The sequence below is a fragment of the Eucyclogobius newberryi genome, unplaced genomic scaffold (assembly GCF_026437365.1).
Source record: "Eucyclogobius newberryi isolate DKJ021-1_F unplaced genomic scaffold, fEucNew1.0.hap1 SCAF_2, whole genome shotgun sequence".
NCBI classification, from domain to species: domain Eukaryota; kingdom Metazoa; phylum Chordata; class Actinopteri; order Gobiiformes; family Gobiidae; genus Eucyclogobius; species Eucyclogobius newberryi.
The window spans coordinates 52,353,178-52,369,960 of NW_027315834.1; the positions used below are offsets into that span (position 1 = coordinate 52,353,178).

The 16,783-nt window shown below is 49.3% G+C and overlaps 2 protein-coding genes across 2 annotated transcripts in view; one reads left to right on the forward strand and one right to left on the reverse strand.

Annotated features, from left to right (window-relative positions):
* The window catches only part of man2a1 (mannosidase, alpha, class 2A, member 1), a 68,778-nt gene extending 64,263 nt beyond the window's left edge, over positions 1–4,515 (reverse strand). Inside the window, exon 1 of the mRNA XM_072453394.1 lies at positions 4,354–4,515. Within this exon, the coding sequence (XP_072309495.1) occupies positions 4,354–4,485 (132 nt within the window). The 5' untranslated portion in view covers positions 4,486–4,515. The remainder of the gene's footprint in view (positions 1–4,353) is intronic.
* LOC140367080 (molybdopterin synthase catalytic subunit) overlaps positions 1–13,479 on the forward strand; it is a 135,320-nt gene extending 121,841 nt beyond the window's left edge. Inside the window, exons 6-7 of the mRNA XM_072453404.1 lie at positions 9,193–9,272; positions 12,816–13,479. Of these exons, the coding sequence (XP_072309505.1) occupies positions 9,193–9,272; positions 12,816–12,856 (121 nt within the window). The 3' untranslated portion in view covers positions 12,857–13,479. The remainder of the gene's footprint in view (positions 1–9,192; positions 9,273–12,815) is intronic.
* The last annotated feature ends 3,304 nt before the right edge of the window (positions 13,480–16,783 follow it).

The window sequence follows — 16,783 nt, forward strand, 5'->3', positions numbered from 1 at the left end:
AACTACACTAACGACACTAACTAACTACACTAACGACACTAACTACATTAACTAACTACACTAACTACATTAACTACACTAACTAACTACACTAACTAACTACACTAACTACACTAACTAACTACACTAACTAACTACACTAACTAACTACACTACTTACACTAATTAACTACACTAACTAACTACACTAACTAACTACACTACCTACACTAATTAACTACACTACCTACACCAATTAACTACACTAACGACACTAACTGCTTACATTAACTACACTAACTACACTAACTACACTAACTACACCAACTAACTACACTAACTACACTAACTAACTACACTACTTAACTACACTACCTACACTAATTAACTACACTAACTAACTACACTAACAACACTGACACTAACTACCTACACTAACTAACTACATTAACGACACTAACGACACTAACTAACGACACTAACTAACGACACTAACTAACGACACTAACTAACGACACTAACTACACTAACTAACTACACTAACTAACTACACTAACTAACTACACTAACGACACTAACGACACTAACGACACTGACAACACTGACAACACTGACAACACTAACTACACTAACTACACTAACTACACCAACTACACCAACTAACTACACTAACTAACTACACTAACTAACTACACTAACTAACTACACTACCTACACTAATTAACTACACTAACTAACTACACTAACTACACACACACTCTGTGTGTTATGGGGGGTGGAGTCTGTGCGTTATGGGGGGTGGAGTCTGTGCGTTATGGGGGTGGAGTCTGTGCGTTATGGGGGTGGAGTCTGTGCGTTATGGGGGTGGAGTCTGTGCGTTATGGGGGTGGAGTCTGTGCGTTATGGGTGTGGAGTCTATGGGGGTGGAGTCTGTGCGTTATGGGGGTGGAGCCTGTGCGTTATGGGGGGTGGAGTCTGTGCGTTATGGGGGGTGGAGTCTGTGCGTTATGGGGGTGGAGTCTGTGCGTTATGGGGGATGGAGTCTGTGCGTTATGGGGGGTGGAGTCTGTGCGTTATGGGGGTGGAGTCTGTGCGTTATGGGGGGTGGAGTCTGTGCGTTATGGGGGGTGGAGTCTGTGCGTTATGGGGGTGGAGTCTGTGCGTTATGGGGGTGGAGTCTGTGCGTTATGGGGTGGAGTCTGTGCGTTATGGGGGGTGGAGTCTGTGCGTTATGGGGGTGGAGTCTGTGCGTTATGGGGGTGGAGTCTGTGCGTTATGGGGGTGGAGTCTATGGGGGTGGAGTCTGTGCGTTATGGGGTGGAGCCTGTGCGTTATGGGGGGTGGAGTCTGTGCGTTATGGGGGGTGGAGTCTGTGCGTTATGGGGGGTGGAGTCTGTGCGTTATGGGGGGTGGAGTCTGTGCGTTATGGGGGGTGGAGTCTGTGCGTTATGGGGGGTGGAGTCTGTGCGTTATGGGGTGGAGTCTGTGCGTTATGGGGGTGGAGTCTGTGCGTTATGGGGTGGAGTCTGTGCGTTATGGGGGTGGAGTCTGTGCGTTATGGGGGTGGAGTCTGTGCGTTATGGGGGTGGAGTCTGTGCGTTATGGGGGGTGGAGTCTGTGCGTTATGGGGGTGGAGTCTGTGCGTTATGGGGGTGGAGTCTGTATGTTATGGGGGGTGGAGTCTGTGCGTTATGGGGGTGGAGTCTGTGCGTTATGGGGGGTGGAGTCTGTGCGTTATGGGGGTGGAGTCTGTGCGTTATGGGGGTGGAGTCTGTGCGTTATGGGGGTGGAGTCTGTGCGTTATGGGGGGTGGAGTCTGTGCGTTATGGGGGGTGGAGTCTGTGCGTTATGGGGGGTGGAGTCTGTGCGTTATGGGGGGTGGAGTCTGTGCGTTATGGGGTGGAGTCTGTGTGTTATGGGGGGTGGAGTCTGTGCGTTATGGGGGTGGAGTCTGTGCGTTATGGGGGTGGAGTCTGTGCGTTATGGGGGGTGGAGTCTGTGCGTTATGGGGGATGGAGTCCGTGCGTTATGGGGTGGAGTCTGTGCGTTATGGGGGTGGAGTCTGTGCGTTATGGGGGGTGGAGTCTGTGCGTTATGGGGGTGGAGTCTGTGCGTTATGGGGGTGGAGTCTGTGCGTTATGGGGGTGGAGTCTGTGCGTTATGGGGGTGGAGTCTGTGCGTTATGGGGGTGGAGTCTGTGCGTTATGGGGATGGAGTCTGTGCGTTATGGGGGTGGAGTCTGTGCGTTATGGGGGGTGGAGTCTGTGCGTTATGGGGGTGGAGTCTGTGCGTTATGGGGGTGGAGTCTGTGCGTTATGGGGGTGGAGTCTGTGCGTTATGGGGGTGGAGTCTGTGCGTTATGGGGGGTGGAGTCTGTGCGTTATGGGGTGGAGTCTGTATGTTATGGGGGGTGGAGTCTGTGTGTTATGGGGATGGAGTCTGTGCGTTATGGGGGTGGAGTCTGTATGTTATGGGGGGTGGAGTCTGTGCGTTATGGGGTGGAGTCTGTGCGTTATGGGGGTGGAGTCTGTGCGTTATGGGGGGTGGAGTCTGTGCGTTATGGGGGGTGGAGTCTGTGCGTTATGGGGGTGGAGTCTGTGCGTTATGGGGTGGAGTCTGTGCGTTATGGGGGGTGGAGTCTGTGCGTTATGGGGGGTGGAGTCTATGGGGGTGGAGTCTGTGCGTTATGGGGTGGAGTCTGTGCGTTATGGGGTGGAGCCTGTGCGTTATGGGGGGTGGAGTCTGTGCGTTATGGGGGGTGGAGTCTGTGCGTTATGGGGGGTGGAGTCTGTGCGTTATGGGGGGTGGAGTCTGTGCGTTATGGGGGGTGGAGTCTGTGCGTTATGGGGTGGAGTCTGTGCGTTATGGGGGTGGAGTCTGTGCGTTATGGGGTGGAGTCTGTGCGTTATGGGGGTGGAGTCTGTGCGTTATGGGGGTGGAGTCTGTGCGTTATGGGGGTGGAGTCTGTGCGTTATGGGGGTGGAGTCTGTGCGTTATGGGGGGTGGAGTCTGTGCGTTATGGGGGTGGAGTCTGTATGTTATGGGGGTGGAGTCTGTGCGTTATGGGGGTGGAGTCTGTGCGTTATGGGGGGTGGAGTCTGTGCGTTATGGGGGGTGGAGTCTGTGCGTTATGGGGTGGAGTCTGTGCGTTATGGGGGGTGGAGTCTGTGCGTTATGGGGTGGAGTCTGTGTGTTATGGGGGGTGGAGTCTGTGCGTTATGGGGGTGGAGTCTGTGCGTTATGGGGGTGGAGTCTGTGCGTTATGGGGGGTGGAGTCTGTGCGTTATGGGGGATGGAGTCCGTGCGTTATGGGGTGGAGTCTGTGCGTTATGGGGGTGGAGTCTGTGCGTTATGGGGGGTGGAGTCTGTGCGTTATGGGGGTGGAGTCTGTGCGTTATGGGGGTGGAGTCTGTGCGTTATGGGGGGTGGAGTCTGTGCGTTATGGGGGTGGAGTCTGTGCGTTATGGGGGTGGAGTCTGTGCGTTATGGGGGTGGAGTCTGTGCGTTATGGGGGTGGAGTCTGTGCGTTATGGGGATGGAGTCTGTGCGTTATGGGGGTGGAGTCTGTGCGTTATGGGGGGTGGAGTCTGTGCGTTATGGGGGTGGAGTCTGTGCGTTATGGGGGTGGAGTCTGTGCGTTATGGGGGTGGAGTCTGTGCGTTATGGGGGGTGGAGTCTGTGCGTTATGGGGTGGAGTCTGTATGTTATGGGGGGTGGAGTCTGTGTGTTATGGGGATGGAGTCTGTGCGTTATGGGGGTGGAGTCTGTATGTTATGGGGGGTGGAGTCTGTGCGTTATGGGGTGGAGTCTGTGCGTTATGGGGGTGGAGTCTGTGTGTTATGGGGTGGAGTCTGTGTGTTATGGGGTGGAGTCTGTGCGTTATGGGGGGTGGAGTCTGTGTGTTATGGGGGGTCGAGTCCGTGTGTTATGGGGGTGGAGTTTGTGTGTTATGGGGGTGGAGTTTGTGTGTTATGGGGGTGTAGTCTGTGTGTTATGGGGGTGGAGTTTGTGTGTTATGGGGGTGGAGTTTGTGTGTTATGGGGGTGGAGTTTGTGTGTTATGGGGGTGGAGTCTGTGTGTTAAGCTATGGACCCCTCCTGGACAATTGAAGCTACTACATCAGAGTACTTTCAAATATATAAAAGTACTTTCATATATATAAAAGTACTTTCATATACAAGTACTTTCATATATATAAAAGTACTTTCATATATATAAAAGTACTTTCATATATATATAAAAGTACTTTCATACATATATAAAAGTACTTTCATAGATATAAAAGTACTCTGGGTACTATGGGAGGCGCTCTTCACTCCGTCACCATGACAACATGTAAACTTGCTCAGGTTTGTAATAAATATCACACTGTACCTGGGCCAACTCCACCTCCTGTGGTAAATCCTGTGCTCTAATTGGCTGCAGCTGCTCCAGTGATCTATATATGATCACCACGGCGATGCAGAAGACCACACCCACCAGGAAGAGTGTGCGGCTGCGCTTCATCGCTAACGCCAAACGGCTAACACCGCAGCGCTAACACCGCAGCGCTAACACCGCAGCGCTAACACCGCAGCGCTAACACCGCAGCGCTAAAGGGCAGACACAAACAAGACAAAGGGGAATTTAACATCACCATAAAACAAACGCTCAGAAATGTGTCACATGCCCCTCCCTGTGTCACAGGCCCCTCCCTGTGTCACAGGCCCCTCCCTGTGTCACATGCCCCTCCCTGTGTCACATGCCCCTCCCTCCCTGTGTCAGATGCCCCTCCCTGTGTCAGATGCCCCTCCCTGTGACACAGGCCCCTCCCTGTGTCACAGGCCCCTCCCTGTGTCACAGGCCCCTCCCTGTGTCACAGGCCCCTCCCTGTGTCACATGCCCCTCCCTCCCTGTGTCAGATGCCCCTCCCTGTGTCAGATGCCCCTCCCTGTGACACAGGCCCCTCCCTGTGTCACAGGCCCCTCCCTGTGTCACAGGCCCCTCCCTGTGTCACATGCCCCTCCCTCCCTGTGTCAGATGCCCCTCCCTGTGTCAGATGCCCCTCCCTGTGTCACATGCCCCTCCCTGTGACACAGGCCCCTCCCTGTGTCACAGGCCCCTCCCTGTGTCACAGGCCCCTCCCTGTGTCACATGCCCCTCCCTGTGTCACAGGCCCCTCCCTTGTCACATGCCCCTCCCTGTGTCACATGCCCCTCCCTCCCTGTGTCAGATGCCCCTCCCTGTGTCAGATGCCCCTCCCTGTGTCAGATGCCCCTCCCTGTGTCAGATGCCCCTCCCTCCCTGTGTCACATGCCCCTCCCTGTGTCACATGCCCCTCCCTGTGTCACATGCCCCTCCCTCCCTGTGTCACAGGCCCCTCCCTGTGTCACATGCCCCTCCCTGTGTCACAGGCCCCTCCCTGTGTCACAGGCCCCTCCCTGTGTCACATGCCCCTCCCTGTGTCACAGGCCCCTCCCTGTGTCACAGGCCCCTCCCTGTGTCACATGCCCCTCCCTGTGTCACAGGCCCCTCCCTGTGTCACAGGCCCCTCCCTGTGTCACAGGCCCCTCCCTTGTCACAGGCCCCTCCCTGTGTCACATGCCCCTCCCTGTGTCACAGGCCCCTCCCTGTGTCACAGGCCCCTCCCTGTGTCACAGGCCCCTCCCTGTGTCACAGGCCCCTCCCTGTGTCACAGGCCCCTCCCTTGTCACATGCCCCTCCCTGTGTCACAGGCCCCTCCCTGTGTCACATGCCCCTCCCTCCCTGTGTCACAGGCCCCTCCCTGTGTCACAGGCCCCTCCCTGTGTCACAGGCCCCTCCCTTTGTCACAGGCCCCTCCCTGTGTCACATGCCCCTCCCTGTGTCACAGGCCCCTCCCTGTGTCACAGGCCCCTCCCTGTGTCACAGGCCCCTCCCTGTGTCACAGGCCCCTCCCTTGTCACATGCCCCTCCCTGTGTCACAGGCCCCTCCCTGTGTCACATGCCCCTCCCTCCCTGTGTCACATGCCCCTCCCTGTGTCACATGCCCCTCCCTCCCTGTGTCACAGGCCCCTCCCTGTGTCACATGCCCCTCCCTCCCTGTGTCACATGCCCCTCCCTCCCTGTGTCAGATGCCCCTCCCTGTGTCACATGCCCCTCCCTGTGTCATATGCCCCTCCCTCCCTGTGTCAGATGCCCCTCCCTGTGTCACATGCCCCTCCCTCCCTGTGTCAGATGCCCTCCCTGTGTCACATGCCCCTCCCTGTGTCAGATGCCCCTCCCTGTGTCACATGCCCTCCCTGTGTCAGATGCCCCTCCCCCTGTGTCAGATGCCCCTCCCCCTGTGTCAGATGCCCTCCCTGTGTCACATGCCCCTCCCTGTGTCAGATGCCCTCCCTGTGTCAGATGCCCCTCCCTGTGTCAGATGCCCCTCCCTGTGTCAGATGCCCCTCCCTGTGTCAGATGCCCCTCCCTGTGTCAGATGCCCCTCCCTGTGTCACATGCCCCTCCCTGTGTCAGATGCCCCTCCCTGTGTCACATGCCCCTCCCTGTGTCAGATGCCCTCCCTGGTGGATCTTGCAGAATGTAATAAAAAGTGTTAAAGTCTAAGTTAAGTCTAAGAGTCTTTTATGAAACACAAAGTCACGTGTGACACGTGTGATTCCCAGTGTGTCCAGCAGGGGTGCACCTGACTCTATTTACTCTGCGAGAGGAAGTATAATAAATACACATGATCATAACATCATCATCATCATCATTATGAAGAGTCAGCGTTGTGCTTCACGTCACGTGAATGACGCGTCATAACCATGGTCATAACGCGGTGTAAAGGGTCAGATCTAAACTCACCTGGACTCACCTGTGACCTCCACGTGCCCGCGCTGCGCACTCCCGCTCAGGGCGCGCGTGCCTTTGATCACGCGGTCTTTCTCTTTATTCCACTTTGTCCTTCGTGTTCTCGCTTTTTCCGCGTCTTTTCTGGAGTTTAGAGACACCAGACCGCGCATGCGCACTGAAGGTTTACTTCGCGCTGATTCAGACTTCCGCGTGTCACGAGCGCGTTTCCATCAAAATAAGAGACCGGAAGTGACACGGGTGCGTCTCCATGGCAAAGACACAAAAATCTTAGTCCTGGTTTAGTCCTGGTTTAGACCTCGTTTAGACCTGGTTTAATCCTGGTTTAGTCCTGGTTTAGTTCTGGTTTAGTCCTGTTTTAGTTCTGGTTTAGACCTGATTTAGTGCCGGTTTGGGTTAGAGCAGGCATGTCCAAACTAAGGCCCGGGGGCCAAATGCGGCCCTCAGACCAATTTTTGTCGGCCCTCCGGCTTCCAGCTAAGTTGGTCCAAACAACAAAAAGTAGTAGTTTTTACTGTCAAATTGGAGAGATTGAAGCATTTCGATGTTATACCAACATAATATTAATGTTTCAAGTCTTATTAAAGGTGTGGAGCTATAAAAACTATGTCAAATGCAAAAAATCGGCATTTTTGGGTTGTTTGTGGCCCTCTGCTCTGTATAAGTTTCAAAATGCGACCCTCTGTGAAAAAAGTTTGGACACCCCTGGGTTAGAGGGTGAGGGTTAGACACCCTCACTTCACCCTTACCTCACCCACACCCTGAGCAGCTCCTTCCATGTCGTAAGAAAAGATTTGACCCAGGGATTCTTCACTTCCTCCTCATGACTCAAGAGTCTGTCATCTGCAGTAAGACCTGTACAGGAACCTCAGGCACCACATGACTCACAGTATAAGACCTATACAGGAACCCCCGGCACCACATGACTCTCAGTATAAGACCTGTAAAGGAACCTCAGGCACCACATGACTCTCAGTATAAGACCTGTACAGGAACCCCCGGCACCACATGACTCTCAGTATAAGACTTGTACAGGAACCCCCGGCACCACATGACTCTCAGTATAAGACCTGTACAGGAACCCCCCGGCACCACATGACTCTCAGTATAAGACCTGTACAGGAACCCCCGGCACCACATGACTCTCAGTATAAGACCTGTACAGGAACCTCAGGCACCACATGACTCTCAGTGTAAGACCTGTACAGGAACCCCCGAAACCACATGACTCTCAGTATAAGACCTGTACAGGAACCTCAGGCACCACATGACTCTCAGTATAAGACCTGTACAGGAACCTCAGGCACCACATGACTCTCAGTATAAGACCTGTACAGGAACCCCCGGCACCACATGACTCTCAGTGTAAGACCTGTACAGGAACCTCAGGCACCACATGACTCTCAGTATAAGACTTGTACAGGAACCCCCGGCACCACATGACTCTCAGTATGAGACCTGTACAGGAACCTCAGGCACCACATGACTCTCAGTATGAGACCTGAATGAAGTCAGGCAGGAGGCCACTCCCCTCAGGCAGGAGGCCACTCCCCTCATGCAGGAGGCCACTCCCCTCAGGCAGGAGGCCACTCCCCTCAGGCAGGAGGCCACTCCCCTCATGCAGGAGGCCACTCCCCTCAGGCAGGAGGCCACTCCCCTCATGCAGGAGGCCACTCCCCTCAGGCAGGAGGCCACTCCCCTCAGGCAGGAGGCCACTCCCCTCATGCAGGAGGCCACTCCCCTCAGGCAGGAGGCCACTCCCCTCAGGCAGGAGGCCACTCCCCTCATGCAGGAGGCCACTCCCCTCAGGCAGGAGGCCACTCCCCTCAGGCAGGAGGCCACTCCCCTCATGCAGGAGGCCACTCCCCTCAGGCAGGGTTTTTGATTGTTGCTCTGTTAAATATGAACCTTTTCTAACTTTGTTGAATCATGACTTAAACTGTTTAAGTCACAAACTTGGACCAAATACTTCTCTTCATATTTGACATTACATTCATCTCAAAGTTCAAAACCAAACAGCAGGTGGCGCCAAAGAAAACTACCCACAATCCTCCTGGGAAAGTTTCTGTCAAACCGGTTTATCCACAAAATACTACAGCAGTATCAGGACTGCAGTACTGCAGTGGAAGTACAGAAGTACTTAGTACTTTGTAATACTTTGTAGTACTTTGTAGTACAGTACTTTGTAGTACTTTGTGAATCCAGAGTATGAAGCGCGTGCTCGAGAGCGTGTTTGTGCACATGCGCGCGCACAAGGCCGCGCCCTTCTCCCCCCGCGCACAGACCGGTCAGACCTGTCCACGCACAGGAGGCGCATTCCACGGACTCACCACAAGACCAAACCCGGACCAAACCCGGACCAAACCAGGTCTAAACCAGGTCTAAACCAGGTCTAAACCAGGACCAGAGCCAGGACCAGAGCCAGGACTTAACCCGGGTCCACAGACGGAGAATCTTGCACAGGTGCGTCGCTTCAGGTGAGTCTGAAAGCAGGTGGAGCAGGACCAGGGTTTGGACCTGGTTTAGTCCTGGTTTAGTCCTGGTTTAGTCCTGGTTTAGACCTGGTTTAGTCCTGGTTTAGTCCTGGTTTAGACCTGGTTTAGTCCTGGTTTAGTCCTGGTTTAGTCCTGGTTTAGTCCTGGTTTAGTCCTGGTTTAGTCCTGGTTTAGTCCTGGTTTAGTCCTGGTTTAGACCTGGTTTAGTCCTGATTTGGCTCCGCCTTTCTCTGCTCAGATTTTAGGATAATTTTAAACCCTATTTAGCAGTAGTAGTAGTAGTAGTAGTAGTAGTAGTAGTAGTAGTAGTAGTAGCAGTAGCAGTAGTAGTAGTAGTAGCAGTAGTAGTAGTAGCAGTAGTAGTAGTAGTAGTAGTAGTAGTAGTAGTAGTAGTAGCAGTAGCAGTAGTAGCAGTAGTAGTAGTAGCAGTAGTAGTAGTAGTAGTAGTAGTAGTAGCAGCAGTAGTAGTAGTAGTAGTAGTAGCAGTAGTAGCAGCAGTAGCAGTAGCAGTAGCAGTAGCAGTAGTAGCAGTCGTCGTCGTAAATATTAAGGAAAGGAAGGAAAGAAAGTGTCAAATTAATTCATCCAAAAGCTTAATTCAACAAAACAAAGCTGTTTCATATATTTCTGTGATAACGTGGTTGCTAGGCAACAGTTATGACATTTCCTGGTGTGATGTCATCATTTACAATCAGGAAGCAACAATTAATTCTTTAAGTTTTCAATTCAATTTCTTTTTGTAACGCTCAAAATCACAACTCCCTCGAGGGACCTGTTCCCGTCAGGGCCCCGTCCCTGTGACTTTGGGCGGGCCAGTTTCAGGGACCGGTCCCAGGGGCCGGTCCCAGGGTCCAGTCTCAATGGTCTCATACTGAGAGTCATGTGGTGCCGGGGGTTCCTGTACAGGTCTTATACTGAGAGTCATGTGGTGCCTGAGGTTCCTGTACAGGTCTTATACTGAGAGTCATGTGGTGCCTGAGGTTCCTGTACAGGTCTTATACTGAGAGTCATGTGGTGCCTGAGGTTCCTGTACAGGTCTTATACTGAGAGTCATGTGGTGCCTGAGGTTCCTGTACAGGTCTTATACTGAGAGTCATGTGGTGCCTGAGGTTCCTGTACAGGTCTTATACTGAGAGTCATGTGGTGCCTGAGGTTCCTGTACAGGTCTTATACTGAGAGTCATGTGGTGCCGGGGGTTCCTGTACAGGTCTTATACTGAGAGTCATGTGGTGCCTGAGGTTCCTGTACAGGTCTTATACTGAGAGTCATGTGGTGCCGGGGGTTCCTGTACAGGTCTTATACTGAGAGTCATGTGGTGCCGGGGGTTCCTGTACAGGTCTTACTGCAGATAACAGATGCTTCAATTCAATTCAATTTATTTTTGTAAGGCCCAAAATCACAACAACAGTCGCCGAATCAACAATGTCTGTGGTGGCGAGGGACGATGTCCCAGGGTCCTCTGTCCTTAGCTCCTCCTTCTCGGCCAGGAAAAACTACAAAAAAACCTCCTTGGGAAAAAGCGTAGAAACCTGGAGGAGTTCCAGTGAAGGAGCGATCCGACTCTCACAGACGCGAGGGAGACTGTCCACACGGGGCAGGGACCACTTCACCAGGAGAGGGGCATCTGGGTCCACAGGTCCTCAGGAGTGAGACAAAGAAAAAGAAGACGGTGAACAGTTTGCAAGTGGAATTAAAAAAATAATATTTTGAAAGAATAAGTCAGAAGAAGAAGACAGAGCTCAAGCTGTCATACTTCCCCCAGCACAGTTGCTGCTAGGGCAGCGGAGCTGAAACTGTGGGTTTATGTTTCTGTTCCTAACTGGTCTGACCATAAGTGATTTCAAAGAGGAACGTTTGAAGCCTGGACTTAAATGAAGAGACTGTGTCGGCATCTTTAACATGGGTCGGGAGCTGATTCCATAACACAGGAGCTTGGGAGCTAAACACTCTACCTCCTACAGTACTTTTAGAGACTCTTGGCACCACCAAAAGGCCGGCGTTCTGAGAGTGAAGAGCTCTGTTTGGATGATATGTTCTATAGCATCTTTGAGGTGGGAGGGGCCATGTCATTTATGGCTTTGTAAATCAGGAGGAGGAGTTTAAATGTGATTCTAAACAGGACAGGAGCCAGTGAAGAGACTCCAGCACCGGCGTTATGTGTTCTCTTCTTTTAGTTCCTGTTAGTAATCTTGCTGCTGCATTCTGAACCAGTTAAAGCTTTTTATGGAGCTTTTAGGACCTGCTGTGAGCAGGAGTTACAGGAGAATCTAGACGTGACAAATGCAGGAGACGTTTCAGCTTCACTTTTAGGCCGGATTCTTCTGATTTTGGCTCTGAGTCATGAGGAGGAAGTGAAGAATCCCTGGGTCAAATCTGTTCTTACATCATGGAAGGAGCTGTTCAAACATACAAACTAAACACACATGTTACAATCTTAAACTGGTAAAACTTTATGACCAAAGGTTTTGTACCAAATAGAACTGAGCTGAGACTCAAGGTCTGGAGGACAAAGAATCACATGAAAAGCTTTTATAGATTTTATAGGTTTTTACAAATAAAGAGTTATTATAACCAAGACATGAAACAAGGTCATGACCTTTATGACCTCTGACTGATGTTTATCAAGACTTATGAAGCAGAACGTTCAAGAGGAATAATATCTAAATTATATAAATACATTTCTAATCTGGACAAATACTAAATATATGAAACACAAATGATAAACAGAAGCTCATGTTTTGACAGATGAAGAGTGGGAGGAGCTCACGTTTTGACAGATGAAGAGTGGGAGGAGCTCACGTTTTGACAGATGAAGAGTGGGAGGAGCTCACGTTTTGACAGATGAAGAGTGGGAGGAGCTCACGTTTTGACAGATGAAGAGTGGGAGGAGCTCATGTTTTGACAGATGAAGAGTGGGAGGAGCTCACGTTTTGACAGATGAAGAGTGGGAGGAGCTCACGTTTTGACAGATGAAGAGTGGGAGGAGCTCACGTTTTGACAGATGAAGAGTGGGAGGAGCTCATGTTTTGACAGATGAAGAGTGGGAGGAGCTCATGTTTTGACAGATGAAGAGTGGGAGGAGCCACATTCATGCCCTTATTTGGTCAGATGCACCTACTTTCTTCATAACTCCAGGTCAAAGGTCAAAGGTCTCATTCTTCACAAATGCAACTGTTGGAGAAACAGCACCACCAGGAGGCGAACCACTGTCACATGACCTGGGACTGTCCTGTCAATCACATGTTTTGGACTGAAAGGATGAACTGCAGACCGTTTTCGACATTTCCATTTCACTCAATTTCAGAACCTTGTACTTGGGCCTGAGGACTGTTGCCATGGACACAATAAACATCACAGTCTGTTTTGACTTCTGCTTGTTCTGGTTTAAGTCTTTTCTCTGGTTTTGTTCTCGTTCTTTGTGTTTGTTTTATGTTTAAATATATTTTATGTTTGACTAAACTTCAAGTGTATGAAATTGTTATAGATTTAATATGAAAAGTTAATAATTTACTTTGGTTTTAACAGAGCCTCGCTCCGATTGGCCGTCTCCAGACGCTCTCCTCTGATTGGGCGACATGTCCGGTATTAGCGTCTCATTGGATAATCCGTACGGTCACGTGACCATCCCTCGGGCCAAGCTCCAATCAAACGCAGACGGCTCCACGGTCATTGCCAACCCGGCTATCGTCAACGGCAACAACAATCCCTACGCAAGCTCCGCCCCCGAGGTCAGAGTGGCGGAGCCAGAGGAGCCGCGGTGCCGCGCTTGCTGCTACCGCTGCCGCCGCAACAAGTGACACAGCCAACCTCAGTTACCATAGCAACAAACCAGGAAGAAACGTCAACGTACCATAGCAACAAACCAGGAAGAAATGTCAGGTTACCATAGCAACAAACCGGGGTGAGCCAAAACAAGAAGCAACAAAAAGAACAAAGCCAAACTTTCCGTTTCTGAGCTCCATTCAAATCAAAGTTCCAGATTGTAAGATGAAGAAAAGTGTTACGTTTTATTCTGAACCATTATTACATGTTTATTACACGTTTGTTACATGTTTATTACTAGTTTTGAGCATGACAGGGCTGGAGGAGGAGCTGCTTTCTGATTGGCTGAAACATGTGTACCTAATAATGTGGCCAGTGATTTGAGCAGTTTTCTGTTTATGACACTTTATCTGTGTTTTTGAATCAGTAAAATTTAAACATATTTTTGTATCATGTGATCAGATGTTTGTGGAGGAAATAAACATGAATTATGCCTAAAGATTTTCTCCAATATTTAACCCTTGTATTTCTCTTTATTTCATGCTTTAATTGGCCATAATTTGTCCGGATATTGCACATGATTATGACGGTATTTGTCATGGAATTAGACATACACCAATGCTATTCCTTAACACACAGAGAACACAATTCAACTTAGAATATGAAACAACACAGAAATATCAGACTTTTGTGTAGCTGCTTTGGAGAAAACGCCGGGACGGGTCACCTGTGTCTCACACGTTTTTCCTCACGCTGGTTGGTTTTATTAGATATTGTGGAATAGGCAGGTCACATTTCTCATTGGTCAGCTTCACATCAAAGCACTTGTCTTTTACAACAGCTGGTACTTGTTTTTACAACTGTCTTTCTTCCTTAGAGATAAGCATGGGTAATCGGATCAATGCTGAATTGTACAGCCGTCTCTCAGCATTCAACAACTGGTTATCCAGATGGTGCCCTCAAAACAACGTTGTCTTTATTGATAACTGGAGTGCGTTTTGGGGAAAGCCCGGGCTCATACGCAGGGATGGCATCCATCCGACTTCGGAGGGTACATCCCTATTAGTTCGGAATTTGACCGATAGTCTTAGTCGTGTTAAGTGACCATCTAGGGATGAGCCCCGGGCGCAGAGCAGCAGTTTAAGACGCTCCTCTGTCGCTGAACTCCTGCCCGCTCTGTCACATGTGAAGTGTTCAGATTCAAGACAGATAGAGACTGTGTGTGTCCCTCGTGTCCCTCGTGTCCCTCGTACAAATAATGCCAAAAAGTCACATCTCAGAAAAAATATTTCAGGCGTCAGACCAAATAACTTAAGGAAAATAACAATCACAAATGACACAAATACACAAATGAATAAACACGTAAAATGTGGACTGCTAAACATTAGAGCAATTTCCTCCAAATCGCTCTTAGTTAATGAATTAATTAGTGACTATAACATAGATCTTCTAGCTCTAACTGAAACGTGGCTTCAACAAGACGACTACGTCAGACTAAATGAGTCCACCCCACCCAGCCATGTTAACTTTCAGACTGCCAGGAGCACAGGCCGAGGTGGTGGTGTGGCAGTGATCTCACACTCAAGCGACTCATGAGCCCTAAAACTAACAATGCATTTCACTCATTTGAAAGCCTTATGCTGTCGATCACATGTCCAAATATGAAAAACCAAAAAGGAGTTTTGTTCATAGTTATCTACCGACCTCCTGGTCCCTACTCAGAGTTTTTAACAGAGTTTTCTGACTTTATATCAAACTTAGTGTTAGCCTGGGATAAAATAGTTATAGTTGGAGACTTTAATATCCACGTGAACATGAGTGATGACGCTCTCAGTAATGCCTTCAGCGCCTTGTTAGACAGCATTGGTTTCACTCAGAATGTAAATAAAGCGACTCACACTCACAAGAACACTCTGGATCTTGTCCTAACGTATGGAACAGAGATTAGTGACCTCATTGTCCTCCCTCAAAACCCTATATTGTCAGATCATTTCCTAATTACCTTTCAGTTTATTCTTAAAGATCATCCAGTCCCACAAAATAACGTTATAATGAAAAGGACAATATCTGAAAAATCTATCTCAAAATTCAAAGAAATAATAGAGCCAATATTCAGTGACATGTCATGTGATCATGTCATGTGATCCTGCTGAGAACAGCTTTAGTCCCAGTTTAAGTGATCAATGTGTCGACTTGACCATGAATTCTCTGAAGTCTGCTCTTGACGTTGTAGCGCCGTTAAAACAGAAGGTCATTAGGCCAAAGCGCGCCTCCCCATGGTACAACCAAGAACTGCGTTCACATAAACAAAGAGTTAGAAAGTTAGAGGGATTATTTCGTCGCTCTCACACAGAAGAATCCCTAAAAGCATGGAAAAGTTGCCTGCTGTCCTATAAGCAGGCTCTGCGTAAGGCCCAAACCAGATATTATTCAAATCTAATAGAAGTCAACAAAAGTAACACTAAATTCCTTTTCAGCACTGTAGCTAGGCTAACAAACTGTCACAGTGCAGTAGAGCCCTCAATCCCAGCTACACTCAGCTCTGATGATTTCCTCCTATTTTTTAATAATAAAATAAAAACAATCAGAGATAAATTAGATGAAATTACCCCCGCTATTAGCCCTGAACTAGCCCAAGCTGTAAATCTAACGTCCCATATAAATCCACCTGTAAACCTAGAAAGGTTCACAGCTGCTGATCAAGCAGAGATAACTTCAGCCATTATGTCCTCTAAAAGCTCCACTTGTGTCCTAGACCCCATTCCAAGCAGACTCCTCAAAGACATTCTCCCCCTAATTATAGACCCTATTCTTAATATAATAAATACTTCACTCCAAAGTGGCTATGTTCCACAGTCCTTCAAACATGCAGTCATTAAACCTCTTCTGAAAAAGCCTAATCTAGATCCCGACCTATTGGTAAACTACAGACCTATTTCAAATCTTCCTTTTCAAATCCTTGAAAAAGTTGTAGTAAAACAGCTTTGTCGCCACCTGCAGGACAATAACTTATTTGAAGTTTTCCAGTCAGGGTTCAGAGCCCACCACAGCACTGAAACTGCACTAGTTAAAGTCACAAATGATTTGTTATTAGCCGCTGACGATGGACTGGTCTCAATCCTGGTTCTGTTGGACCTCAGCGCAGCGTTTGACACCATCGACCACAACATTCTACTGCAGAGGTTAGAATGTGATGTAGGTGTTGGAGGAACAGCCCTCAGCTGGTTTAAATCCTATCTATCTGATAGGTTCCAATTTGTTAATGTAAACCAGAGCTCCTCACCAAGCTCTAAAGTAATTTACGGTGTGCCACAGGGTTCGGTACTCGGTCCAATTCTGTTTACTCTTTATATGCTACCATTAGGCAACATTATTAGAAAGCATGGCATTAACTTCCACTGCTATGCAGATGACACTCAGCTGTATTTATCAATGAAACCTGATCAGAGCGATCAAGTAGACAGACTTAGTGCTTGTGTGAAGGAGATAAAAACCTGGATGACACTAAACTACCTGCTTCTTAACCCTGAAAAAACCGAGGTCATTGTGCTTGGCCCTAAGCATCTACGAGACGCTCTATCTGAGCAGATAGTCACACTGGACAATGTCAGTGTAGCCTCCAGTTCTACTGTAAGAAACCTTGGAGTCTTATTTGACCAGGAGCTCTCATTTAAAGCTCATATAAATCAAGCTTGTAAAACAGCCTATTTCCATTTGCGCAACATCGCCAA